We start from the raw sequence: 26,671 nt of genomic DNA, 5'->3' as shown, positions 1-26,671 counted from the left end.
TCTAAAAAAACTATTTTGAAATGATGTGAACAACACTGTAAAAGCAACTTTTCACAATAAAATGAAGCAAAAGTCTCAGGTGTTTTCGTAACACGATTCCTTTTTGTTCTGCTATTCCTAAAACTGGTTTGAGAAAAGATAAGACAAAAAGGAAATGATTTTTTATAGGTCACAAGGGTAAAAAAAATTTAAAGTAAAACTACCTCTGGTGTAGTTTAAAGCTCCTGTTTAAATGTACAATCAGCACATCCTTAAATGGCCAGAAATGCCCATTAAAATTGGTCGTGTGGTTTGGATTTCGATTCCTAAGGGAAACAGTAAAACATCAACTTGTTCTAATCCTGTTCATACATCAATACTGGATCAGAAAGACGTAAACTAGTCAGTGAGACTATGACTATTACCATAATTAGAAAATACCAGTTTTTCTGAAAGTTGTATTTGATTGTGTTGTATTTATCCTGGAAAATATGGTCAGACAATAAACCAGTATGTTGTGCAAAAAAGGTTGGAGACCGCTGCTTTAGCATACTGGGGACACACAGAACAGCTCTTCAGCATGGCACCAGAATCAGAGTACCCAGTGTCTTAGGACATTGCTATCTCCAAATAGACTCTTTCCGTTGAACTTTCTGGTTTTCTCCAGCTAATGATGGCTGGTTTAGTCTGATCTACATTTAACATAAAGAAATATTATTAAAATTAACAGAAGTGAAATAAGGGGTAGTGTTCTCGTATTGTGTGTGCTTGTGTACCTAGCGTTTGGATGGCAGAAGAGGACCATTAAAGAAATTCACCAAAAGGAGGGCTAAGAAACAAGACAAATTCGGTGCAAACATCCATTTGCAATGTGGCAGCTATACCTGCTACAGGTAATTTGTTGGCGAGCACAAATTTACAACCCTAACATAACAGAAGTAAAAAAAAAGAAGACAGAAAATGTCTTTGCCCATCAGTAGCTGGCCAGGCTAAAGCAATCCTGTGACTCTAACTTGACCTTAGGTGCTCAAGGAAATGGAAGGATGGAAACAGCACACCTGATCTATCCGACCAAGTTAGATGTTTCTTACAAAAGTGTTGTCACTACCAAAAGAGTGAGGGATTTCTTTTCTAGCTTTTTGGTCTGCTTCCATCTCTGTTACAGAGATTACTGTGTATAGAAGCAAACAAAGACTAAATCAAGGTGAGAACATTTATTTGCATTCTTTGGCAATGGAAACTGAGTCCAGGAACTATTTTAACTTGAATGCAAGCTGTGTTAGGAAGTCCATGTTTGAAACATCCTCTTAAATGACTTCAGTTTATGATGACAGATATAAAATTATAAAGCAAAATATTTTTAAATGTATATTATAAACAGATAAATCTGAGCAAAAGAATCACAATCAGCCATATTTTAGCGTGCATTTATGTGAATCGCTATTTGGGATATAGACCTTAGTAAATTATGTTTGTAAGTCCGTAAGGTTTTATGTCAGCAGCAGCAACACAAACCATGAGGTCACCGACGTGCACCCACACACACACACAACTAAAAATAAACAAGGATAAAAACAGAAAGCCAATACAAACAGCGTTTCTATTTTTAGCAACTATTTCAACCTCACAGTAACTTGTATTCAAATCACCAACCAGCACCAAACGCAGAGACTATGTTTTTGGTTTTATTAGAAACCTTGTGGTGTATTTCATATTTACTCCTCTACATTAGAAGTCATGCAGCCTATTGCTGCTTTGTTTAGAAAAAACATTGTTTAATTTAAATGTTTTGCATCAAATTTAATTATGAAACTTCTCAAGGCAGCAAATCTCCATATTTTCTCCCTGCAAAACAAACTCATCCTTCGTGGCTGAAAGCCTCAACAGTCCCAACAGTCTAATACCAGTTGCATTATCTCCATTAACTACATTTTGAAGTAAATAACAACTCCAACTAACCTCACAGAAAGATTTATTCCACGCCCTAAAAACATTTACTTCCTCCACCTTATTTCAGCCACTAAAACAAACAAATTCAGTCATTGATTTTAAACCCCTTAAACATTAGTGTCCTTCAAAGGGTTATGTTTGACAAATGACCAACTTCCTTACCATATACCTCCCAAAAGAATCCAGGATATGTTTTTATATTTAAAAGCTGATAAAAATACTGATTTTAAAAAATCCAGGTTTTGCAACTTTAACTTTGTGCTCTAGAGTATGCAGCCAATATTATGCAATAGTTATTGTTTTTTATTTTTCTCCTTCAGTTTTATTCATTTCAAGTGTTTTTTTTATTAATATTTTCTGTGACCAAATTTTCTTGAACAAAAATTTCTGAAAAAATTAGGGTATGGTAAAACTAAGTTGAGTTGTAAAACCTAAAGATTTAGCCCCTCGACCTTTATTTTTTTATTTTTATTTTTTTTACAGTGTAAGCACCTTAATAAATGTAGAATAATTGTAACACACCTAAGTGTGTTAAACTTAGTATCGCTGTCAGCAGACAAAAAACTACAGAGATGACAAAATGACAGACCTCTCCATCTCTCCTCGATTTTCCCCAGCATGGAATAAGTATCTACATCCAAACATATTTTACTTAATAAAATGTCCTGAATGAAAAAAACATTCAAAACAAAGTTTTAACACAGTAAATTAACTATAGAAACTTTCGAATTGCTCCTGCAGTAGAGCACAAGTAATTAATGATTTAAGGTTGACACTTGAGTCAAATTTTAATCTTAAAAAATAGAACGCAGCTAAAACCCAACTTTGGCTTAGCATCCAATAATTGGGTCATTTTAGGATGGGTGAGTCTTTAAGTGGTAACTAACTGACTTCAGAACTAAGGCTCATTGGAAAACAAAAGGAACTGAAGGAAATTCACCAAATAATCACTAGGAGCGCATCAGTCCTCAGGCACTGACTTTTGATCTCAACACTGAATACTGTAAAATTAAGAGGACATGATGGGGGCTTCATTTTAACTGACAGAAAACAATTAAATCATTTATCCATTAAAACTGGAAAAAAAAAAAAAGGTTCCGAAAATGTTTTCTAAATCGGCTTAAACCATTTCTGGGTAACATGGGAAAAATATTTTAACTTGTTTTTAAGCTTTTTGCCTATTTTTCAGAACAACCTTTGCATCAGTGAGCTCAAGTGTCCAAGACACCTAATGTTGTCAATGTTTTTTTAAGAAGAGGAACCGCACACAATTCTGCTAAAGAAATGTTTTTTGATTCTGCCCTACCAAACAATTTAATAGATGGAAACCAGTTTTTTTATTTTACCTTTAAATATACAACATGGATTACATTTTATTTTTATTTTTTTTTACTTTTTTTAACATTATGGCAAACAAAACAATAAAAACCAACCATTGTATTACTGACTGAACATACTACTCACCTGGGTCAAAAGTTATTACTATAAATGAAAACAATTTTGTCTCACGTCCTGGCGACAAATTTACATCATACGTTCTTCAGAGTAAGGATCCCCCTTTTGGCTAACCCTGTTGGTATATAAAAATTTGATTCAATTTGGCCTCCAATTTAGCCATATGTCATTCAGACAGAAACGAACAACAGTGAAAAAGAGGGCAAGATAAAAAGACCCACAAATTCATGTACAATGCTTGCAGACTTGATAAAATGAAAAAGCACACACTGTGACGAGACCATAGCTACAACCGTTTATTAGGGTACAATCCTGATAGTTTCACTCTGTTTACATATCTTTATGTTTCTGTTTTCACATACGACTCCCTCATTCTTCCTCACATTAAATATTCACAGTTGGTCCCATTAAACATTCACCACACAGCGCAGCTACGTTTATCTGTCCCTCGCCAACCAGCCTACAGCGAACATACCAGAATCCCACCAAAAGGTTTAAAAAAAAAACAGTTTGCCTGCAGTGCGTGGCTTTCGATGTGGCACCCACGTACAAAAGAGGGAAAGCACAGGAGTTCTGGAGAAAAGGAAGGGGAATAAACAAAAATGTAGACCAAAAGATAAGACGCCTGAGAAGAGATGAAAAGCGGAAGTGGAGAAAGGAGTATAGGGGCCAATCTTAGGCTCTCGTCTGTGCTGGGTAAGAAGGAAGCTGCCTTGTGCCTCAATAATTCAGCAGAAGGACAAGCGCTGCCAGTCTCTCCCTTTCTGCCCTTCTTTTCAGTCACATCAAAACGCCTTACCTAATACCAGTGTAAAAATATTCTCACTTTGCAGTTCAACACAAAACACGGCACATTACTGTAGCTAAAAATAACACCATTCTTCGTGATTTGGATTTGACTCTGAATAGCATTTGCATTAGTTTCTTAAGTGTGTCTTTCCGACTCAAAATGACAGATGTTTTGCTAATCTTGATAAGGTGACCTCAGGCAGATTTTAGGACACCCTTCTTGTTACATTTTACCCCATCATGTATAGTAGTAGAAGGCTGCAAGTGGTACTGAAATGCAGGCGACCTACATTTGATTCTGTATTTGACTGAATCTTTCATAGAGAGTCATACCAATGGGATCAGAGCCTTTCCTAAAAAAAAGGTTATTTTGGTACCACCTGTAGATCATGTCTGCCTTGTTTGCTTTAACTGTGACACTTTCACATGAAAGCTTAGTTATTCTTTCATGTTTTTCACAGTACTATGAAGTGTTACCAAGTGTCATCATGCTAAAGGTTTGAAGGTTTAACTCAAAAGCTAAAATGAACATTTATGAAGAGTTTTGTTCGAAAGAAATAGAAAGGCCTAGTCTCCCACGTTCAGTGAACTCAAGACTGACACATTCACCATGTATTGTATGTTCTTCTGTTTATTGTCTAATAAATGATTCTCAACGCTCGTCAACAGGTTTCCACTGACAGACACTTCTCTCTTTTTTTCCAAAGAATATGAAGAATAAACATTTTCTGAATTACTATTGGGCGGTGTAGGTACCATAACCGTTCGGCCTTGAACTTCCGTTCGGGGTCCTTTCGACTGAAGGTAACGTCACACTACGGTAACCCCACTTGGACAAACTACGTAGGTTCGAGATCTGCTGGGGCTCTACAAATTCTCATTTCACGTTCCTGTTTGTAACCTAAAGTTATTTTCCCTCATAAATTGTGTCTGACAATGTTCGTTGTAATTTTTATAAAGAGATTTAGCCACAATCCGCTTGTTATTCCAGTTTTTAAGTTCAGCCGTGGCTGAAAATGTTGCTAGCACAGCTAAATGTTGTTCTACAGGGTCCGTTCTACCAATAATAAAGCACTGGGCGCACGGATTAAAAAACTATAAGCGAACATGCATTCAATAATAATCATAATCGGAGCTCTGTTTGTTTACAACAGACTTCATAATATTTTCTTCTATGGTAGTATCATAATTTGTCCAGACCAATCACTAACTGACACCTCATCTGACCAACGGACAGACAATCACATAATGTGACGTCAGCATTAGTCCAAGAACCCCGAAGGACCCCGAACGGAAGTTCCAGGCCGAACGGTTATGGTACCTACAGCAGCAGTGGCTCAGGAGGTTGAGCACGTCTTCCAATGATCGAAGGGTCTGTGGTTTGATCCCCGCTCCCCCAGTCATCTGTTGTTGTGTCCTTGGGCAAGACACCAAAACTTCCCTGCCTCTAGTGTTGCCTCACTGGTATGTGAATGTGCATGAATGTCCTGGTGATAGTAGGCGCAAACTGGCTGCCACGCCTCTGTCAGTCTGCCCCAGGGCAGCTGTGGCTACATCAGTAGTTACCATCACCAAGTTTGAAATAGGAGTGAATGAATAATGGACACATTGTAAGCACTTTAAACGTCTGGAAAAGCGCAGATAAATCCAATTCATTATTATACAATGTAAAGAATTATGAAACCACTTACTAGAAAATATCAATTTTACATTACCTTAAAGCTACACTTTTTTTGTTTTTGACGTACAGACTTTGACATATGAATTAGCCAGTTAGCAAATGTTATAAAATGTTTTTACATGAATGCCTCAAATGACTCATTTTACTTTCCATAAATAGTGATAGGGATCAGAAGTAATCCTGTTTTTTTAAGTCTGAAGAGGATATTTGTTTGGATTTTTGTTACTGTTTGCTCAGAAACTGGTCGAGCTCGTTCATCCACGGCTAATTTGATGCAGTGACCAGTTGTTTAGTTAGCAGTTTCAGCTGATGGAAGAAAGTTAAGTATCTTCCATACTGTAGAATTGGAACTTAAAACTGCTCCGATGGTTGGTTTTTCTCTTCTCTGTTCCCTCACTTTCCTGACAAAAAACATGAAACAGTACTTGTGCCTTCTTATGTATTTTTATAATGATATCAGTGAAAGTTGTAATTGACTGAAAACTTCTTGATAATAAAAATAGATTTTAACTGCTAGTAGCTTATGACTCGTGTCTTAAAACATAAATTATGATATTAACAATATTTTTACTCAAAAAGTATGATGTTTCATATGTAAAATTGAAAGTTCTGGGCCACGACATGTAGAAAAGATAAAACCAAAGAGGCTCACTGCACAGTGGAATGGCGGGCCCAGTAGAACTAATCTGATTCAATGCAATTCTCCGGTGTTTGATGGGTCTGATCAATCAGATCTATACATTTCTGTAGGCTACTGCTAACAAATTTTAGTATCTTACCCGTAGATTATTTAAATGTCAACTAATCTGATAAAGTTTTCTCTTGAATTTTAATGGTCTACTGTCAAGCTTAGGCGTCAAACTCAGGAACACATTTTTTGGCAGGCGGCAAGCAGAGCAATGTGCCGCACAGTGAAAAAGAGGCGGCCGACACAAATTAGCCACGCGTTCAGTGGGAACGCAGCTTAAGGGAGTGGACAGGTGTCTTTTATACAAATTACCAATTCCAACAGGTGCTGCTAATACAGGTAACAAGTAGAGAATAGAAGAACTTCTTAAAGAAGATGCTGGTCTCTGAGGAAAAAAATTTTTTGCTTCTTAAAGTTAAATACGGTACTTGTTTTTTTGTACCACCATACAAATGATTTTTTTTTTAATCATAACATGATTTCCTGGATTCTTGTTGTTTTGTTTTTTTTTTGTAACGTATCAAGGGTTTGATTCCCGGAGAAGAATGAACAATTGTAATGGGGCAATTACCATATCAATGGCGAGCAATTAGCACCACCCAGTGAGGGCCCTTGGGCAAGACCTTAACGCTACTGCCTCCCGAGCGTGGCTCGTCAGCAGCTCACCGTTCCCGCAGGGGATGGGTCAAATGCAGAGAACAAATTTCGCACACCTAGGTGTGTGACAGAAAGTGGGACTTTCTTTCTTTCTTACAGTTGAAGTGAGACATATGATGAACATTACAGATCAAACTAATCTTTTTCAAGAGAGACAACTTGCAGAATCAGCAAACACTTATTGAATATTATCGAATACTGTTTTGCCCCCCTGCAAGTGCAACTGTATTGCAAATGAGAAAAGAGACATCATCTGTATGTGTGTAAGGGTGTGAACTGTGACCACAATGACACTCAGCCACGCAGTCATCGTTTTCACAGCCAGACAGCCTATCGGATGAAGAGTTTCACCCCTGCTGTTGCTGGGCTACAAGCTCCACACCATTGCTGAGACATACACACGACCCTGATCCAAATCCGCTGGTCAGAGAAGATTTTAAGATCTTTGTACAGAAATGAAGAAAAATAAAATAAGATATGGGAATAAAAAGAGCAATCCAGTCTTCAGTTTTTAAAAATAGAGCAGCCTACACAGTTAAGAATGGTACTGATCCAGCACTCACATCAAGAGTCAACCTGATCTATGGTTTACAAGGAGGAACATTCAACATGCATACAGGACATGAGGGGGCTCAATATAATACATCTGCAAATATATACGGTAACCACAGAAGCTCAAACAAAACAGGCTCGACTCAGCTACACGGCAGAGTAAATCCCAAAACACACCGCGCTAAACAGGCAGACGATGAAACGCACAAGCCAGAATTCTAAAACGTTCTAGTTTGCAGAAACACAGCAAACATGAGACGTTGGTTTACCTTCCTAAAGCCACAGGTCCTCAAAGGAAAAGCAGTGAACTCACAACTGAGTGTCCGATGCTCACACTGCTCTTTATTTGGATAAAGAATAAACAGACTTCTAACCACCATCATAAATTAATAATTGATTTTATTTATGATGATCTTTACATTGAAACCTCTAAAGCAGTAGTCGCTAACCGCCAGGGCGCGGACGAGTGCCAGTCTGTGGGACAGTAGGTACCGAGCCGCAGATGAAAAAGAAAAAAAAAAACGACTTACATTTTTTTCATTTCATTTATAATCTGATTCTAAATGAAGTTTTACGTTGGAAAACTACTGGATTCACTCAACCACATCCAACGGATTCTTGATGCATGTTAAGTCGCTCAGTCACATATTTAAAATCTATCCACTACTTCCTTAAAGTGGCTCCACTGACCACTATATTGAAACCCCAAACTAGCGGAGTTCACAAAAAACAAACTTTTTGGATTTGGAAAGTTTCAGAAGACTACCCTTTGACTTAAAAAAAAAAAAAGAAAACTGCACTTAACAGACAAAAACCAGGAGTCTTGACTCGAAATTAGGATTTATTGCAACAGTTGTTCCCACAACTGCAAATAGGCTGTTGAATGTTACTAAGATGCTGCAAAGAAAGTTGCTCAAACCTTCCATTCACCTTTATTATTATGTTAAGAAATTACCAGTTTTAGTGTCTGTTTTTTTAAATGCATGTTATCTGTTGCACCAAAAAAGTTGGACAAGGCCAACGTTGGCCTCCGTTTTTTTTAGCTTCCACTTTGACAATTAGGGCTTAGGGGAAATCTATTTCACATTTTAAAGGTTCCTAAATTAAATCTATTGTGCCAGCTGCAGATATTTTACAGAGGATGAAGATAAACTTTACCCTCTAAAGTTGAGTGAAACTGTAAGCTTAAAAAAATTGGAAGCCCACTTTAGCCTAGTAGAGGCCGGTCCATGAAAATATTGTCTGACATTATACCAGTCTGGGGCCTGAAAAAGGTTGGGAACCACTGCTCTAAAGGGCTACAGCATCCAAAATCCTCTAATACCTAAAATAGCAATCAAAAAGTATGATTAGCAAATGAAATAATTAAAAACTGCAATTTAAAAAACAATTCACGCAACGTAATACAATAATGTTTTCAGATGCTTTCTGAAATACTCTGTAATACCCTCAGTGACTCTGGGAAAGCATCCTACAGGCACAGCTTGATAGGCCCGGTCAGCCAAAGTGCAGATCTTTGATTGTTGAAGACATCAGTCTTTGATCAAAGGATGCCAGGTATTGTTCAAACAAATGTGTTCCCTATTCGAAGGGTATCACAGTAAACCAAAGTTTATTTAATCCAGCAAAAGTGCTGTAACTGCTGAGAATATTTGAGGCCTGAGACAGAGTGTGCACAGTCCTTTAGAGACCAACAGTAACAAACCAAAGATGGTTATACAGTACAGCCAAAGCCCAATGAACCCCTCTGTACGGCTTGGTCTGCAGCAGCTCAGCTTTGCCAATTGGCTTCCAGCTTTTCAGGGATCTGAAGTGACAAGGATAGGACAGAGTGCCAGGCTCACTGCTCTTAAGGAAGTGAGACAACTCCAATGAGCTACAACAGCTACCTGTTGGCAGCTTTCACTTAGAATCATGCCACACCGCGGGAAACCACAAGCAACAGCTACCTGCTGGACTTACCTCTAGCTGATAGCTTCTTTGTGTTGATAATTTTTGCAGCATACTCCTGGCTGGTGGACTTCTTGACACACCGTCGAACCACAGAGAAGGCACCCCTGACGCAGTAAAGAATGACAAACAATTATACATCAGTCAGCACATTAGAGTCAGCGAGATGTAAACATGGCTGTCTCATGATGCACACACAAATCACATACCCTTACAGAGAAATTCCATGCATAATTAATACAGTCTTGCATAAAAATAGGTCCTGTCTACAAGTGCATGACAGGAGAAGGGGGGGTATAGTGGAAGCAGCCAGTCATTAGCTGGCAGCAGAGGGGATGCACAACAATGAAGGCACTAGGGTAGAATGAACATTGTATCCAGTGAGATGGGCTGCAGTTTTTGCACGGGGGTGGTAGGTGGGGCAGCTTTATTAGCCACACGCGGAGATAAGACGTTACAAAGTGGCTTTGTAGAGGCACACGTGTCCTCTTTCAAGCCAGCATTTGATAGAAAAGAAAAGAAAAACAAAAGTCGAGTCCAAAAGCAAAGCCTCATGGCCGCTTTTATTTTGACAGCAGAGCTGCAGTCCGCTCAGAAACGGACACCAAACAGGCGCCGCTCCGAAGCGGGTAAATGCAAACTAGATGTGGACACAGACACCTGGAAAAAAACAACAAACACGTTGGTCCAAGAGGCGGATGTCTCTCACCTTTTGGGCGATAAAATAAGAACAATAATAATACAATAGTGCGTTGTAGCTTTAAACACGCGCCTTTCGGATTAATTTCACTAAACACAAGCCTTACTAGCGCTAACATGAACCTGCTGACAGCTTATTCTTGTTCCACTGGACGCTGCCTCGTCTTCCCTGCTTTTTTGACAGCCCCTCTCCAGGCTTGTCAACACTGAAGTAAACGCACACAATGGCAGCGCGGAAAAAGAGAAGGAACAAAAAAAGGCAAGCGTGCACACACACACGCCGACACAGGAATAATACACACACGAAGACTGAAGCAACCAGAAAGCGGCGGCTGTTGACGGTCGCTTACTTTCCGAGCTCCTCGTACAGCTGATACTCGTCCGTGAATCGTGTCGAGGTTACAACTGTAGCCATGTTGACTGGAGAAGGGGGCGCGCGGGTGTCGGGAGAACTCGTGAAGGTTCAGAGGGGAAAGACAGGCTCGCGCTCAGACAGGAGCAGGGAATTGGAGGGGAGGGAGCACTGACAGGAGTAGCTGTAGTAACAAAGATCTTCTCTGTGTAAGAGTACTCACCCCATGCATTTTTTTAAAGCGGAAGTGAAGTGTTAACCAAAATTAACTACGTTTCTGACTAAAACATTTTAATGCCGGATAAAAAGAGGAGGGAACTTATAATCAAAAATGTACAGTGTAGCTCATCAAGAAAACCTTTTTCGGGTTTTATTCGCAATCAATAATATTAACCACACCTACACTATCATCCTCACATTGCTCAAGTAAGCTGAGAAAGACACATTTAAAAAATAATTTTGTAATCTGGTTAAAAAACGTGTCTAAATAAATTACCTAATATGCTCAGGGAAAAATACTGATTTTTTCATGTTTTTAAAGCTGTTGTGTATTTATCCATAACCCCAACACAGTTAATAAACTTATGCAAATATATAGCTATTGTAATGTAATGTAAAAGCATAAATATAAAAATCAAGCTTCTGAATTAGACAAATGAAAAATGAAATAACACATTAAAGTTTGATTTAAAAATGTTCTTGAAAATGTTAATAATCATCCCAACTTATTAGTAAAGTACTGGTGACTTGATATACATTTTATGTCTTGAACTGGTTTTATTGTAAAATGATTAGATTTGTTTAAATTTCAACTGCCAAACGAAAAATCTTGCACTAAGGTAGAGAAGTGAGATGTCGTTTTTGTTTTTCGATCTCTGATCTAAGCCATATAGGTGCGACATAAACCGCGCGAGATCTTCTCTGATGAACCAAGATCCGCAGATCGAGGCTTATGGAGTTAATTCAGTCTGATTATTGAGACTGAATTAACTCCATAGAGGCTCAGTCTGGAAATCTACCCTTTCCAGCTCAAACTAAAATTGTTCCGAGGAAAATTTGACACCAAAACAGCAATTGAACGCATCAAGCATGCATTCAGATATACTGCTGCAATGTTTTTTTATTTAATTATTTCCCTGACTATGACCACAAAATAGATTTTTGACAAACTTTTTCCATAAAAAGCAGACATTCTATATGATTCCATATGATCCTTTCAACGTTGTAAAAACAGCATTTTAGCTCAGACTCTTCTGCAAGCAAAAGCTTGTTGTTTAATAAAGTTGACTCAGTTTTTCTTTCTTTTTTTCCTTCAGTTTTATCTATATTACATATTTTACACTTTAGTTTTTATGAGTGAATGGCAAATTCCTGTCTCTTAAACAGAAATCCATTTATGATGTTTCAATTCTTGCTTTTTCTAAATCCTAAATGAAATTGTCATTGAACCTTTTTTTTAAAACATTTTTCCCATGTTTAAAAAAGAAGTAGTGCCCAAACATTTTTGTAACATTAGATTCAGTAGATGTTTTAGTCAATCAGTCTGTTCAACACACATTTTTTCAGGTTTTCTTTTACTTTAAAAAAATGATGTTGTGCTAAAAATAGGAAAATATAAGTAAATTATAGCCACAAATCTACCTACCAGCTTAAGCACTGAACAAGAGATGAAGAATTTATAAGATCCTTTAGGAGCTTTTTGGGGGGTATCAAGAGAATTGTCATAAATATCTCAAGAGGGGCCCTTAATTTTTTAATTATTCTAAATGTAAGTGTAGCAAAACACAAACCCACATTGAGCAGGAGTTCCAGGGTTTGCAGTTCTTAAAATACTGCCCTCTGCAACCTCTGGAAAGCAGCGCCAGGTTGATTTTTAATAACAGATAGCACTGGAACTTTGAGGGTGGAGAGGAGGTCAAGGGGTGTAGAATTGATTTAGCAAGTGAGTAATAGAATGGACAGAATTGCCAAAATGGGAAACAGTCCTGAAAGCTGAGCAGTAAATCAAAAGTCCAGCACAAGACTGAAGGCAGTCATTTGTACAGAGCTGTGGAATGTGTCCATCAATCCTACAGGCTTACAGTATGTGTTTTGTTGGTTATAAAACTGATTGCATGCATTTCACGTGATGTCGTCTCTGCCAATACTAAGTTGCTTAGTCCAGCTGCCACGTCAGTCCTTATCTTCAAACTAACCCCACCCCTCACTTTGCTTTATATTCCAAAATTGCTGTTAATCTATATTTTATTTTTTATTTTCCATTTTTGCCTTTTAAAAATGTACACGCTTCTGGTCCTCTCATTTAAAAAGATAACTCACTTTTTCTCAATTTTCTGTACATTCTTTGTTCCAGGAGCAGTTTTTTTTTTTTTTTTTGCTTAAAAAAGAAAAAAAAAACAGTTGCGAGTGCTTAGAAGAGTCTTTACATCGCCTGCACTTCCACAGACTAAATAAAAATAAAAAGAACAAATAATAAATAAATAACAATTTAGTTATTCAATGCCTAAATGTCCCAATAAAAGAATTATCTTGATAATTTACAGAAACGTAATCTGAAGTTTTTGCCCCTGCTCTATGACTGCCAAGTGAGAGAATGCGTGAACAATATAAAAACTAACTAGCACTGTGGTAAAAATACAAATATGGAAAAGTTAATGTCAAAATTTGTGAGACTTAACTTCCAGCTAGGAGACCTGCACCCAAGTGATGGACATTAGAAAAAAAATAAGTGAAAGACATGGTCACTCATAATATTAGACATTACTCCTTTAATTTTGTTATCTTCTTAAGGCCTGTTCACACCGGGACGAATTTCGCCGGCGATTTTCGCCGACGTTTAACGCCTCGTGACTAAACAAAGGGCACCAACGAGAGTGTGCACACCGACGCGAAAAAACGCCAGGCGTTAAAGCGTCAAAAAAAAAAAAAACGCCTCGGGTTCGTTTTTTTTTTTCGACGCGTCGCGTCGAAATCTACTCGACCAATGAGAACGGCGCTTTTGCTCACGTGTCTGGAGCTTCTGAAGTTACAGTAAAACACAACTTGGGGGCGCTCAAACACAAAACTGCCTTGCTGAGCACACATACCAGCGAAGAAGATAGACGCCAAGTAGCGTCTACACAGCCGCGAAGCAATAATGACGGACATTCTAAAACATCCCCGAACCAAGCACCAGTTGGAGCTACTGGTGCTTGAAATATTGATGTTTTCTTTGTTTGATTCTGACAAGCGTGTAAATACTTGCTCTCTTCTTCTGAGTGAAAAGCGACTTTAAGAAGCGTAAAGTTGCGCAGCGCCACCTTGTGTACAGGAGTATTTCTGTTTTACATTAAGCGCCATCTAACGTCAGGGAATGAAATTGCATGTTCACTCCACTCATCGTCAGCGAAAATCGCCTGGGTGTGAACACAAAAAACGTGGCGAAAAACGCCTGGCGAATATTCGTCCCGGTGTGTACGGGCCTTTAATTATAGCATTGTCTCTATCACCAAACCTTAACTAAGACCAAAAAATTGGTACATTCATAAATGAGATGGAGTAGTTGGATTTCTGAATTTGTTACATGAGTGTTTCAGGCCTGACATTTGTAAAATAAGGACAGAACCTTTAGTCCAGTCATATTTTGATCAGTAAAAGTGGTCTTTTAACTATTGTTATGCCATTTTTAGCCAGAATCCTGGCAGTTTCTGAGCAAATTGTAAGTCTTCTATATCATAAATATTACAAATTAGGGCATGGAATTAATCGAATAAATGGATTTCTTTTTAACAGGACAAAGCCAGTGCCCATTAAACCTTTGAAAGAATTGGTTAATATATTTATGCAGTCGTGCGGTCAAAGCCTTGCCACCTGAGAACAGAAAGTGTTAAAAAGTCGCCTTTCAGTGTCAGTTTCAGCTCCAGTAACTCCTCCAGAGTCAAAGAACTGTAGCAGCACTGTTGTGGAGTCACTGAGGCCAAAAAGCGTTGACTCATTGGACAAGAATGTTTCCAACTTGGCGCAGGGTTCTCATATCTCTCCTCCCTCACGCTGTAGCATCGCAAGACTTTCATGGCTTTAAAGCATTTATGTGTCCACAAACACCCTGAAGTCAAACCTTTGTGGCTGCTGCCAGTCTGTATACTGAGAACATTTGTTGGCAGTCAGTTAATCTTTTAACTTTTAAAGCTACGCTGGGATCAGTCTGTCATGGACATCCCATTAAAGTGAATCTATTACCTTTCTCTGGGAATTACCAGGTCATCACATTGTCCCAAGAAAGTATTTAATAGTGTGGTAGTGACTCCTAATGGGAGCTGGGTAATGGTGCCAGAGGCTCCTTTTTAGCATTTTCCAATGGTCTTGACACTCTCACACAGTATTATTGCCCAGAAAGGACAGCACTTATGTTCAGTATGGGACCTGAAAATAACAGCTCAACTAATATGTAAGACAGATTCATGACAAACCTTTAACTAAAAAAAAAAATGGAACAGAGGATCTTAAGATCTGCAGCTGTAGCCTCTTATTCTACTAATTATGCAACAGTGAATATGAAAGCTTCCTCCTACACTGTGGATAGCAGTGTATGCTAGCATGAGAATGCTGAAGTGACACATTAAACAGGATTTGGCAGTACCATCTTTTCATGCCTCATCACCATTCACTGGGAATTGGATGTGTAAAGACTATCTTTGGAATATTTTATAATTTCAGTGTAAATTCAAATGTCAATAAAAAAATAAGCTCTCTAACTAATATTTGATTTGTGCTTTTTTTTTGTTGGCAATTCTCACCTTTTTTTAGTCTTGCTGCGTTGCTAGATGTAGTGTCATAAAACCTGCAGCTGCCTTACACGCTTTCACAACTTTCTATGAAACGTTTGTACAACTTGTATTGACAGTTATTGTTTTCTGTAAAACATTTTTTCTTGCTGCTGCTGCAGACGTGTTAGTACCTGTAATCACCACACATGTATTTTCACATTTTACCATTGATGTCATGGTACTGTTGAGGCTGAATCTCAATTTTCTAAAGTTACACCATGGGTCCTCTTCCATCTGCTGGTCTCCTCGGCTAAAATGCTGACAATGAGCTTAATAGAATCAAAAACGTAAACACTTAAAAGAAATCGCAAAAATAGATAACACAGTGTGAATGAATATTGTGCCAATTATGCCAATTTTATTCAGTTTTACAGCTTTCTTTTACGTTTGCAAATGGTTTTGATTTGTAATTACCAACACAAATCACATTTCAGCTGTTTACAGAAAAGCACACACAAATATAAAAGAAACCAGTAATTTCCAAGTGACTAAACCAAAAAATACTAAAACCTCAAACAACATTTTTGCAAAAAATAATAGTGATGCTTTCCATCACCATCATACCAGATGTTTTCAGTCATAGAAACATATTAACAATAATGTTATATAAACAGATACTAATATTGTTATCAAATGATTCTAAAATAAAAATTTATATGAGTTATAATTTAATGGTATTTCTGATCGATTAGCGCTTTAAACGAAGTTCTGTTTTTGTTCATTGACGTTCATTATATTTATTCATCAACAAGACAAACACTGTTATTTTTCAGGAGATTTATGTTTCTGTAAATTTACACTTCTCAGTTTGAATGTTAAATTGTTCAACCTTTTGTAAAACAATTAAACTTTTGGAAGCATTTAAAAGCACTGATGAAAAAAACAGAAACCAATTACCTTTAGATCTAAGAACCTCAGACAGTAACGTATAAAACATGTTCTATCCTGTTGTTTTAATCTGCTGTGAGCTGCGACTAGTATTTGCAGGGGAGATTTTTTTTTTCTTTGCAAAAGAAGATGTTTTAATCTGATCTACAAGCACTTCAAGACAGAACAGCCTCCTCCAGCCTCCAAGGAGCTTTCTCTTCCCTCCTCCACTCTTCCTATTTAATCACATGCCGCAGAGCTCAGAGCAAAACTCCACTGATCCTTCAAACTCCATATTCTAAATGAGCACAAACAAGTGAGTAGGATGCAGAGCAAAGTGAGAAAAATGAGGAGGATGGTTTGCAAGGGGAACAAGCTCAGAGCTGAGGGATGAAAGGAAAAAGAAAAAAAACACAGGGAGGGATAGATGGGGGAGGAGGATGGTGCTAGAAGTGACCAGAGGGAGAGGAGATGTTGGAGAAGGACAGCTGAATATTCATTATCACCCCACTGGGAAAAAAAACATGCACTTATGTGTGGGACTGCCTAACACATCCACACCTAGAAAATCTTCCAAATCTCCACATGCAATCTAGTTAAGAAAGACGATCTGGTTAAGAAACACACCTGGTGGCTGAACCCCTCTCACTGAGCTGCCACACACTAACAATGTTAAAGTTGTTTACTGAGATATTGTACATGCTGCTTGAGATCAACAGGACCACCTCTGATCAAGTTACATCATAGTACAGCAGGGAGGGCCACAGGTCCAAAACCATCAGAATGACATCCACAGACACGTCCACTGGAGGTTATGTTTTTATAGAAACAGAAAGTCACAAACAGATATTTTTGTAAACCAGAATGGAAGCCATGGATGAGCTTGAGTCTGCTTTACACAAAATGTAGATTTAAATTACACATTTAAATTAAAACCGCAAACAAGAATTAGTTTAAACGGTCACAACTTCAAACCCAGAATTAACCTTCAACTCAGTTACTGTAAAGCATTTATGATACCAGTAGTTAAAAGAAAATGTTTTTCTATTTTAAAAAATTTCATTTATGAGAGATAACGTCGTTAAAACCAACTCCATAATACTAATATTGCTTTATTTATAGGGTCTAAAAACATCTTTTGGCTGTAAATTTCTGTCATAAAATAGCATCTTTTTCTTTAAACTGAAATATCCCCTCCAATGTTTGTGTTTTAGAATAACAAAAGGGTGGCTATAACCTTTTTTTTGGCAGACTGAATCAGGGAGAGTTATTTTCAGGTTATGCCTTTATTTCATTTAATGCGAACTGTGGGAGGCATCAAGTCCCTACATCCACTTCCTCATAATTATAGTCATGTTGCAGGCTGACACCTTTAGCTATCTTTGGGTTAAGCTTGTAAAAAGTGAATCAAACCTAATTTTACAAGTGTTCAAAATTCAAACATCTAGACATATATCCTTATCTTCTTTTTCTTTCGGCTTGTCCCATCAGGGGTCGCCACAGCTAAACAACCTCTCTTTCGCGGAGGAGTCGCATGGTTAACTTGGCAATGTTTTACGCCAGATGCCCTTCCTGACGCAACCCTCTCAATTTATCCGCGCTTGGGACCGGCACAGAAGCAGAGAAGGGAACAGGGAGCAGCCCGGATTCGAACCCCTCGAACCCTTTAATGATATTTTCTGCTGACAAATTTATTGTCTTTTCATTTTTGATGACCTAATTTACAAATTTTACAGCACTTGAGGTAATTTTGCTTGTTACAAAAGTAACCTTATCATCAATTGATTGTTTCCATAGATGTCTGGAAGATACTTGTTTTATTTTCAAATTGAATGACCTCTGTTTTTGAGCTCAGATCCATTAATAATATCACAACAGCGACTGCAGCAATTTATCATTTTATTAATTTAAACACATGTTTGGGCTTTAAGTAACAGCATGGCAACCTGTAGATGTCCAGGAAACACAAAAAAAAAACTTAGCTACAAAATCCTTGCCTGGTTTGTCAGCGCTCCAGGGTGGGGACGTTGTGTGTTGGTCAGAGATAGGGCAAAGGGGTGGAATGGGTAAGATGACATTGGACTCCCAGTGGGGGTCTATGTTCCATCCTGAAAGGGTCATGTTGAATGATGACAAGATGAGACACTGAAATCTCACTTCAGGCCTTGCTGCCATATTGTTTTTGCTGTGTGCAAGCACGAGCAGACAGTAACATATAGATGGTTCCCTGCTTAGTACAGTAGTGACAAACAATCTTTGTGCTGAATTTTGACCACAGGACAGGAAGTGAGTCAGTCTGCCACTGCTTTGTCTTTCTGGCTGCTTGTTTAGATACCAATCCTCAGAAATGCATAAGCATATTTTCTGTCAGTCTTGTTTGACAAATGAAAAAAATGTTCCTTTATTTGCACAGACTTACAACATGACTACCAAATACCTGAACAACTGTCTGTTCTGCCATGTTATCTTGTTTTTTAACTGTTTTGTGTATTTGAGTGCAGCAGTCAAAATAGCTTAAAAATACAGACAGCATTCTGTACACTTGAAGCTTCCCACAGCCTTCAGTGCAATTATGCTGCAACAAGGAAAATTTAGAATAGATTGTTCCTCTGCAGACGAGACCCCACTTTCTTAAAGAGGGCTTTTAATTTGCACAGTTTGCAGTGTTTAATCTTCGTTGCCTTTTCTTTCCTTGGACTGCTTTCTTCTTTATTTCCCTCTTGCCCCTCCAGACCTAGCCAGGGACTCCACACCCCTCCATGAAGCTCTGGGTCAGCCATTGGATCATCTGGAGGGTTGTTGGCTATCATCGCTGTCTGGTTGTATTCTGCCAGCCTAGTGAGCAGATGTTTTACCACCTCTGGATGAAGCTCTGCAAGGTCAGACCTCTCGTAGGGGTCTCCACTGACATTAAAGAGCCAAACTGACTTCCCCATCTTGTTGCGTCGCTTTTCGAGTTTCTGCCATCGTTCTGGACCACCTGTAAGCGACTGCAGTGGTATCCAGTCACCATCGCCAACATTTCCTGTCAGAAGGTTCCAATCGCCAACTCTTAATGCAGCCCTTACAGCTGTGTCCCAGATTCCAAAGCCATTGAGAACCAGTGCTTTTTCATAAGGCTCCCCAGGTCTCCTTGAAACTGGGTCAATATTAAACAGGATCTCACTGCGAGGACTGGGTGAGCCCTCACTGATACTTTCCCAGACATCATGTCCATCAAGACCATTGTGGGACTGCAAGGCACCAGCAAGTCCCAATAATGTGGGATACCAGTCAGAGACATGAATCATTTCTTTGCTGATGACACCTTTCTTCTTCAGTAGAGGACTGTGCACAAAACCAACAGCTCTGATGCCCCCTTCCCAGTAGGATCCTTTTCCTCCTCTGAGAGGCCAGTTGCTTCCTCCTGACAGTGGCTGCCCACCGTTGTCAGATGAATAAATCAGTATAGAGTTATCGTAAATTCCAGTAGTCTTCAATTCCTTGACAACCTGTGCAACTCCATCATCCAGGCAGCTCAACATGGCTGCATAGTGGCGCCTATGGCGATTGTTTTGGGACTTATATGGGTTCAGGAAATGAGCAGGTACCTGAAGTGGGGTGTGGGCAGCCTGAAGGGACAGATAGAGGAAAAGCGGTGTGTTTGGGTCATGGTTCCTCAGGATCTGCTTCACTCTGGTTCAACAAAAGGAAAATATATTGAGCTTTGAGTGGTTTTGTTTGTTTTATCAGTGTACATGATTAACACATCTCTTACCTCTCTATATAGAGCAGAGTGGAGTAGTTCCCTCTCATTTCCCAGGCAGGTCTGCTACCATCATGCAAGTCAAATCCACAAGCTTCAGCACCATCACAGCTCTGATAGGAGAAGTGGTCTCCACTGCCGGTCAAAGTTCCAAAGAAACTCTGGAAACCACGCCTCGTGGGCAGGCAGCTTGGCCTGCAGAATCCCAGGTGCCATTTACCTACCATGTGTGTGTGATATCCAGCTTTAAGCAAACACTCAGGTAGGGTGGGGATGTCTGGAGGCAGACAGAGAGGCTGGCGCGGTCGAATGATTGAATGTTGAAGTCCAGTGTGAATTTGGTAGCTGTCATCAAACAGGAGTGATATTTAAATTACAGTTTATTTAAACTCTGAAGGAAAATCTAATCCAAAAACAAAGTTGTGAAGTTCACCTATTGTTACAGTATCATGTCAAAGTATTTAGTTAAAAAGTTATCACATCAAGACAATTATTCATTTCTTTGTATTTTTTTTCAAGTAACTTGCAAAATTTCAGTCAAGAAGCCACAGACAGGAAATGTAAATGCTGCAGTGTTGGGTGACTTTATTGAATGAAGCACTCCTTAAGGTATAGTATTAAAAATTATCAAATAGATGGTTGCAAATATCAGTCAAAGCTGCCATCATCTTTTCCATTTTGTAATTTATTTGAAGAAGATTTAATATAATGTCATACATGACAAACACATAAAATATAATTAAGTATCCAAATGTTTATAAAAATGACTGAAAACCAAAACACTGCAGTCACATGATTGCAAAATCATGTGTGTTTAATGATATTTAAAAAAAATAAGAGTTTGAAACTCACCGCCCTGTCATGAGTTGACTGCGAGAAGGTGAACAGATGGGTTGGACATAGTAATTCTCAAGTTTGACTCCTTCTGCTGCCAGCTGGTCCAACACAGGAGTGTGGACGTCTGAGCCATGATATCCAATGTCTGCATACCCTTGGTCGTCCACCATAATAAAGATGAGATGAGGCTTGAATTTTCCTGCCTCCTTTGGGTCCAGACTTCCATTTATTGACTTGCATTCACACAAGGAACCAAAACCATTGAGCAGGATCATACCCACCAGCAGGAAAAGCTCAGAGCTGATGTCTCCTTTCATCTTCATAAAAACGATCAAATATCTCGTTCAGTTTAACTTCTAAAGAATTTGGAGTTTGCCCACTTTTCCTATTTTTTCCATCCAAGCCAAGGGGGGTCTCTTTCTCTTTATATTCTTGGTGTCGTGGGTTTAAGCTGGACTGGAGGGTGAAGAAAAAATCAGTGGCTCTTTGAGGAACATCAAGTTGACTGTGGTGAATGTTGAGGAGAGATGGGGAGCTTTCCCTTTTTGCAGTAGGTTGCTACATTCCTACAAACTCCCACACACCTCAGAGAAAAAGTCCTAAGAAACAAAATTTCTACAACAGAAAAGTGTATCCTGTTCATATCCAATCACATAGATTCATAGGTAAAAAACTTGTCTAAAATCCTTATCAAAACATTAGATCTGAATAAGGCAATGGGAATTGTAACACTAACAGACTTTTTTAGAGAGTGTTGTAAGTTGGCATGTATTACTAAAAAAAATCCAAAACGAAACCAAAAAAAACAACCCATAAATTTGCAAGTCAGTTATTAGATTATTTGATATTTTATTTTATATTTATGAGTAAAAGGATTTTTCTGTGTCATAATTCAGAGAAGTACCTTTGGAAGGTTCATCACAGAGAGACTACTTTTAATTTTGGAAAATTTATAAATGAAATGGTTTCTGTTGTATACTGGTTCGTAAGCAGAAACAATCATTCAATGTCATCTTAAATCTTAGTTTGCTATAAGTTATAAAAACTTTAAATCATTATTTTGAAGTAAACTTAACTTGTGGGAACCTGCCAAATTTCTTTTGGCAACTAGCAACTTTGGTATTTTTGAAAGCTACTGGACATACAGAAGTGCTGGTATGGTTAAATTACAACAGCTAAACACAACTCCACGTGCCATTGCAGGCCATCTATAATTGAACTTCTTTTGTATTTGTGCTGCATTGCAAGAAACTAAACTGAGTCTGGTAATACCTGGAAGAAAACATTAGAAATTGTTCATGCAAATATGAACCAGAGAGTTTAATCAGGGTGAAATTTTCCTGTAGGAGGGTTACAGAGTGAGAGTCTAAAACATTTGTTTGTGACCTTCTCCTTTTTTGCTATTCTGAAACAGTAAAAAAGACGGGAATAAAACGAGGAACTACAGTTTAAATATAAAGCAAAAGTGCAGACTGTGCCGTGCTTTTACAGCCAATGACTAGAAATCTCTAAAATTTTTGCAGTCTGTATACGTGAAACACTTGTAGATGCAACCTGTGTTTTTTGTTTGCTATAACCAAAAAACTGAATCACATGTTTGAAATCAGTCTTTACAGCCAACAGCTGTTCAAGAGCATCATAATAATGATTACGTGGATTCACTTTTATTTACCACTTATTTTAGGCATCTGAAACATCCAGCTTTGTGATTAAAATGTGAATTAGCAGCTGGGGTTTCTCAGCCTTCACCTCATGGCCATCTACCTCCCATAATCCTCCCAGGAAATCAATGCTTTAGACACAAATCCATTCCAAACTCATGTTGGATCCTCCTTTGGGATATTTTACTTGCTTTTTTTCCCTTAATAGAGAGTGATTGATTGAGGAGGTGGAGTAAGGTGCAGGGGAATTGATTGGAAACAGGAAAGTATAAAAGATCAGTTGACATCAAGAAAAATTGTCGTTGGAAAAAGAGAGCAAAAGGAGATAACCAATGGGGAAATTGAAAGCTTTATTGTCCAAGACGAGAGGGAGTGCAACACAAACAAAGTGCCATAAGAGGAGCAGTCACTTTGTCTTGTTTTTGTGTAGGCGTCGGGGTCTGTGGGCATAGACATCAGTGTGCCTCAGGGAAATGCAGGGCGACGTGAACTCTGTTTTACCGCAAAGAGGAGGGGAGAATAGAGAGGGGAAGAAGGCAGCAGAAATGGAAAGTGACAAATGTCTTCTTGAAGAGCATGGGGAGCAATTTTGCTCCTTTTTCAGCTGACTGAGAGAACTCAGGGAGAAAGGATAACAAATGAAGCAGAGCTTCAACTCACAGTTTTGATGCTTGGGGTCCTCTGCATTTTAAATGCTTTCAAACACAAGTCTGGTTTCAGATTTAATTTTTAACAGAAAACAGTGATCTTAAGAAAACTCAACTTGTTTGAGGTACTCACTGTGTTATTTTGAGACCATGCGGCAGACATCTGCATAAAATACCAAATCTTAAGAAATACATTTTTTTGTTAAAACACAGAGAGAATTCTTTAACGTTTGTGTGAAAGACGACGTCCCACCGTGTGGTCATGGTGTGTAATTCGTTTGTGTGGTTCAGAAGAGCCAGTACTGTGGAGCATAAAGGAAAAGTAGGGGGAGTGATTTATTCATGACGACGAATGAGGTGACTCACCATGTGAAGTCACTGTTGGGCTAAGTGTCTTTGTGGCTGTGTGAGTCTCAACAATGCTTTCAGGTGATAAACCATAACAGTCAGCTTCTTCACTTATAATAAAATTGTTGTTTTTTGTTTTTGGGATCCACACTAAATATGAAATTAATTTCAAGCATTGATCCGTGATACTGTATACTTGGAATCTGATGTGGGAGCTTGAAGACTGAAAGGGAGTGTGAGAACTTAATGTTTTTGTTGGTATGGAATATAGATTTAAAAAAGGTGCTGCCATTTAACTAAAGATTCTAAAAAGATGTTGACAAAAAGGAAAATTATTGGAGCATCCAAGCTGGTTTCAATAACCAGAGCGTGCATGATTGCATTATAAAGCAAACATTTTCTCTGAACAGTATGTTAAAAATAGTTTTGCATGTTCACAGAAGTGTATACTAAATGTATGAATTCCTTTGAGAATACATTTTGAACTAACTTAATCATTTACTTTATGCTACAAACAATTTAAAACATACACAGAGTAATCTAAGACAAGATAGTCCAAAGTTATGTGAACCTCTTCTCTGACAGATACTGAACTCTAAGACATCAAACATATATCACCACCTCCACTGGGATTTGAAGGTGATGCTGACAGAAACCATAGCCCAAATACTTGGAAGCCATCCTTCAACAGGCAAAAAGTCAATTTGCTCCTGTTTCTTTTAAACTGTCATGATGGACAGGCGTGGTGAGGAAGAGGGAGCAGGTTACACACAGCTCTCACAGGAGATGCTGGCTGTCTTGTGTCATGTTGACAAACTTTTGGGTAAACTTTGCATAGCAGTAGTTGTCTTGACAAAACCTCCCCGCTAAAGCAGTCCCCTCTGATTTGATTTTTTCCATTGAACAGGAAAGGCTTGTTTGGCTCCTACAACATGAATTGTATTTCAGAGGCTTCAGTGCTTTGGTGTGTGGTGACAAACTCAGTAGAAGGTGCCATCATGAGGACCAAGAGAGTAGTGCATGTAAAAATGAAATTCTCCTTTTCAAGGAGTAGGTTGAGTCATTGTGATAAAATACTGGGATGTAACTTAAGATGTGTGGCTAACTGAAAAAGATGACTCAAACATTAAAGCTATTAAGCAGTACATCTGGAATTAAATCTTTATTTGAAACAAATGTTAAAAACTAAAATGAACAGGTTCCAAAGATTAAGCTGCCTTTCACATGTCTTTGAAAGGATTTTTTTATTCAATCATGCTTACCAGACTAAACTGTTAAAATGCTAACATTTATTTGAGCCGTCTTAGCAGTTCGACCCATATTTATATCTGAAACTGTCAGATTAAAAAAAAGCAGCAAACAATGTCCCCAAAATAAAACAATAAAAGCAATTTTTCCTCATATCTGTGAGTATTTACTCAGTGAATGGTTATGGTTAACATTGAGCTATAGTGCCACTGATAAATGTACATACTTCAACAGCAAAAAAGTAGGCATTAAGGAATACCAAGAAAATGTTTGGGTTGTCTCAATTCCAATTTTGTAAGCAGCAAGGAATCTCATCACAACCAGCACAGCAACAGGGAAAAAAATGTTAACTCCTAGTGCAGTTTGACCAATCAGAGTGTGGTTACAGTGACCTGTTGTGTAACATATTTTTTTCGGCAGATGGTCGGGAGCATTGTTTTGTAAGAGTTTAAAGGTGTGTGTCCGTGTGCCTGACTCAGTGGTGACAGCACATGGAGGATAAGAGAGGCCACCTGGCGCAATGCCGCATCTGTGTCATGCAGCAGATGACTCAGGGATCATATCTTGCAGGACAGTGGGAGGCCTGGGGTGTGTCAGAAAGTAGGATCAGAAGGTCAGCATATAGGAGAGGGGTGGGCAAACTCACTAAAGAGGCAGTTTTTTGCAAAGGAAAATGACTCAAATTTGCAATTGAAGCATCAATATGTTTGAAGAACCAGAGGGTTTTATGAAAATATTAGGGCAAAGCTAGAAAGTCCTGACTGATACACAGCAGTCAGTGTAGTACTGTGCAATAAAACCATGTTTAAAACAACCGTAAAGGCTTGAGCTGAATTGTGAGACTGTTGCAGTTGTTACAGCTGCTTCTTTTTCATAGTGCCATCACTGCTTCTTTCTGTGTATGACAGATCAGATACTTCTCAGGAAAGCAGTTAGTCTGTCATTTGACCTTTTCTATGAGAGACTTTAGACTGCAACAGAAGCACAAGCACCCAGGACCTGAATCAATTATTTAATATCCTGAAAAAAATCCCGGAGGCTAAGTGTTGCACACTTTGGGTAGAAACACAACAACTGAAAATAGAGTGCAGCATTACTACAGGGTTGAAGTTCAGTTTAAGGCAAGCCTTGCAAATAGATTTCAAATTGCACAATGTGGGCTTAATAACTCTAAATTAACACATTACACCAACATAAGATATTTTGTGCATACAAGGTGTGCATGCAACCTAACAAAAATTATTTGATGTTACAGCATCTTTCATTCTAAATGAAACCCATTAAAAATACAGTCCAAAGGAAAAGAAGAGTACGGTACTTTTTTAAAATTGCATATAAATGAATTGAATCTAAAGCACAATTGACTTAACTCCATTTTTTATTTGTAAAGCTCTTTTCCAACTCTAGTGTAAACATACAGGGGTTGGAAGTAATAAAGGTCCAAACCAATAAGCAATTAACAACACTCAAAAGAAAATTACAAAGAGACACTAAATGAAACTGAATAAGAACAGTTGCAGTTCAATAAAATCTGTACATTAAAATGAAGTGCAATGAAGTAAACTTTCATGCTTTTTGCAGAAGTGGAGAATGTGCCAGCCTTGCATGACCATGCTAGAAGCTTGTAGGCTAAGATTTAGAACAGTCTTTCTTCAATCTGATTTCAATCTTTGATTTTTTTAGAATTTGAATTTCAAAAAGTCCTGGGATCTGTGATCTGTCTATTGAATTTTTTTCTTTTAAATAAACACTTGAAGGGAT

The 26,671-nt window shown here is 38.3% G+C and overlaps 2 protein-coding genes across 24 annotated transcripts in view; both read right to left on the bottom strand.

Annotated features, from left to right (window-relative positions):
• LOC101159287 (calcium/calmodulin-dependent protein kinase type II subunit gamma) overlaps positions 1-10,928 on the bottom strand; it is a 55,174-nt gene extending 44,246 nt beyond the window's left edge. For 22 of the 23 annotated variants that reach the window (XM_023963757.1, XM_023963761.1, XM_023963762.1 and 19 more), the window contains exons 1-2: positions 10,751-10,927; positions 9,714-9,808 (exon numbers count right to left, since the gene is read on the bottom strand). In XM_023963757.1, coding sequence (XP_023819525.1) covers positions 9,714-9,808; positions 10,751-10,815 — 160 coding nt within the window. In that variant the 5' untranslated portion in view covers positions 10,816-10,927. Of the gene's footprint in view, positions 1-9,713; positions 9,809-10,750 lie in introns of all 23 variants that reach the window. The other variant, XM_023963758.1, reaches the window with a different exon arrangement.
• A 6,578-nt stretch (positions 10,929-17,506) lies between these two features.
• On the bottom strand, positions 17,507-23,533 carry LOC101156275 (arylsulfatase I-like). Its single transcript, XM_004077286.4, has 3 exons — positions 21,022-23,533; positions 20,182-20,514; positions 17,507-20,099 (listed from the first exon to the last, which is right to left on the bottom strand). The coding sequence occupies exons 1-3, from the start codon at positions 21,327-21,329 to the stop codon at positions 19,016-19,018; spliced, it is 1,725 nt and encodes a 574-aa protein (XP_004077334.2). The 5' UTR covers positions 21,330-23,533; the 3' UTR covers positions 17,507-19,015.
• Positions 23,534-26,671: the final 3,138 nt, after the last annotated feature.

Source organism: Oryzias latipes, chromosome 15, assembly GCF_002234675.1.
Source record: "Oryzias latipes chromosome 15, ASM223467v1".
In the NCBI taxonomy this organism is placed as follows: domain Eukaryota; kingdom Metazoa; phylum Chordata; class Actinopteri; order Beloniformes; family Adrianichthyidae; genus Oryzias; species Oryzias latipes.
The sequence above is the reverse complement of the archived record's forward strand: the minus strand, read 5'-3'. Positions and strand labels throughout refer to the sequence as shown.

Bases quoted from the DNA above. Each gene is read 5' to 3' on its own strand.
- LOC101156275 (XM_004077286.4), bottom strand. From the start codon at position 21,329: ATGAAGATGAAAGGAGACATCAGCTCTGAGCTTTTCCTGCTGGTGGGT. The intron at 20,515-21,021 runs GTGAGTTTCAAA...GTTTGATGACAG, and splicing joins AGTCAACTCATGACAGGGCG to CTACCAAATTCACACTGGAC. The intron at 20,100-20,181 runs GTAAGAGATGTG...TTGTTGAACCAG, and splicing joins ACTCTGCTCTATATAGAGAG to AGTGAAGCAGATCCTGAGGA.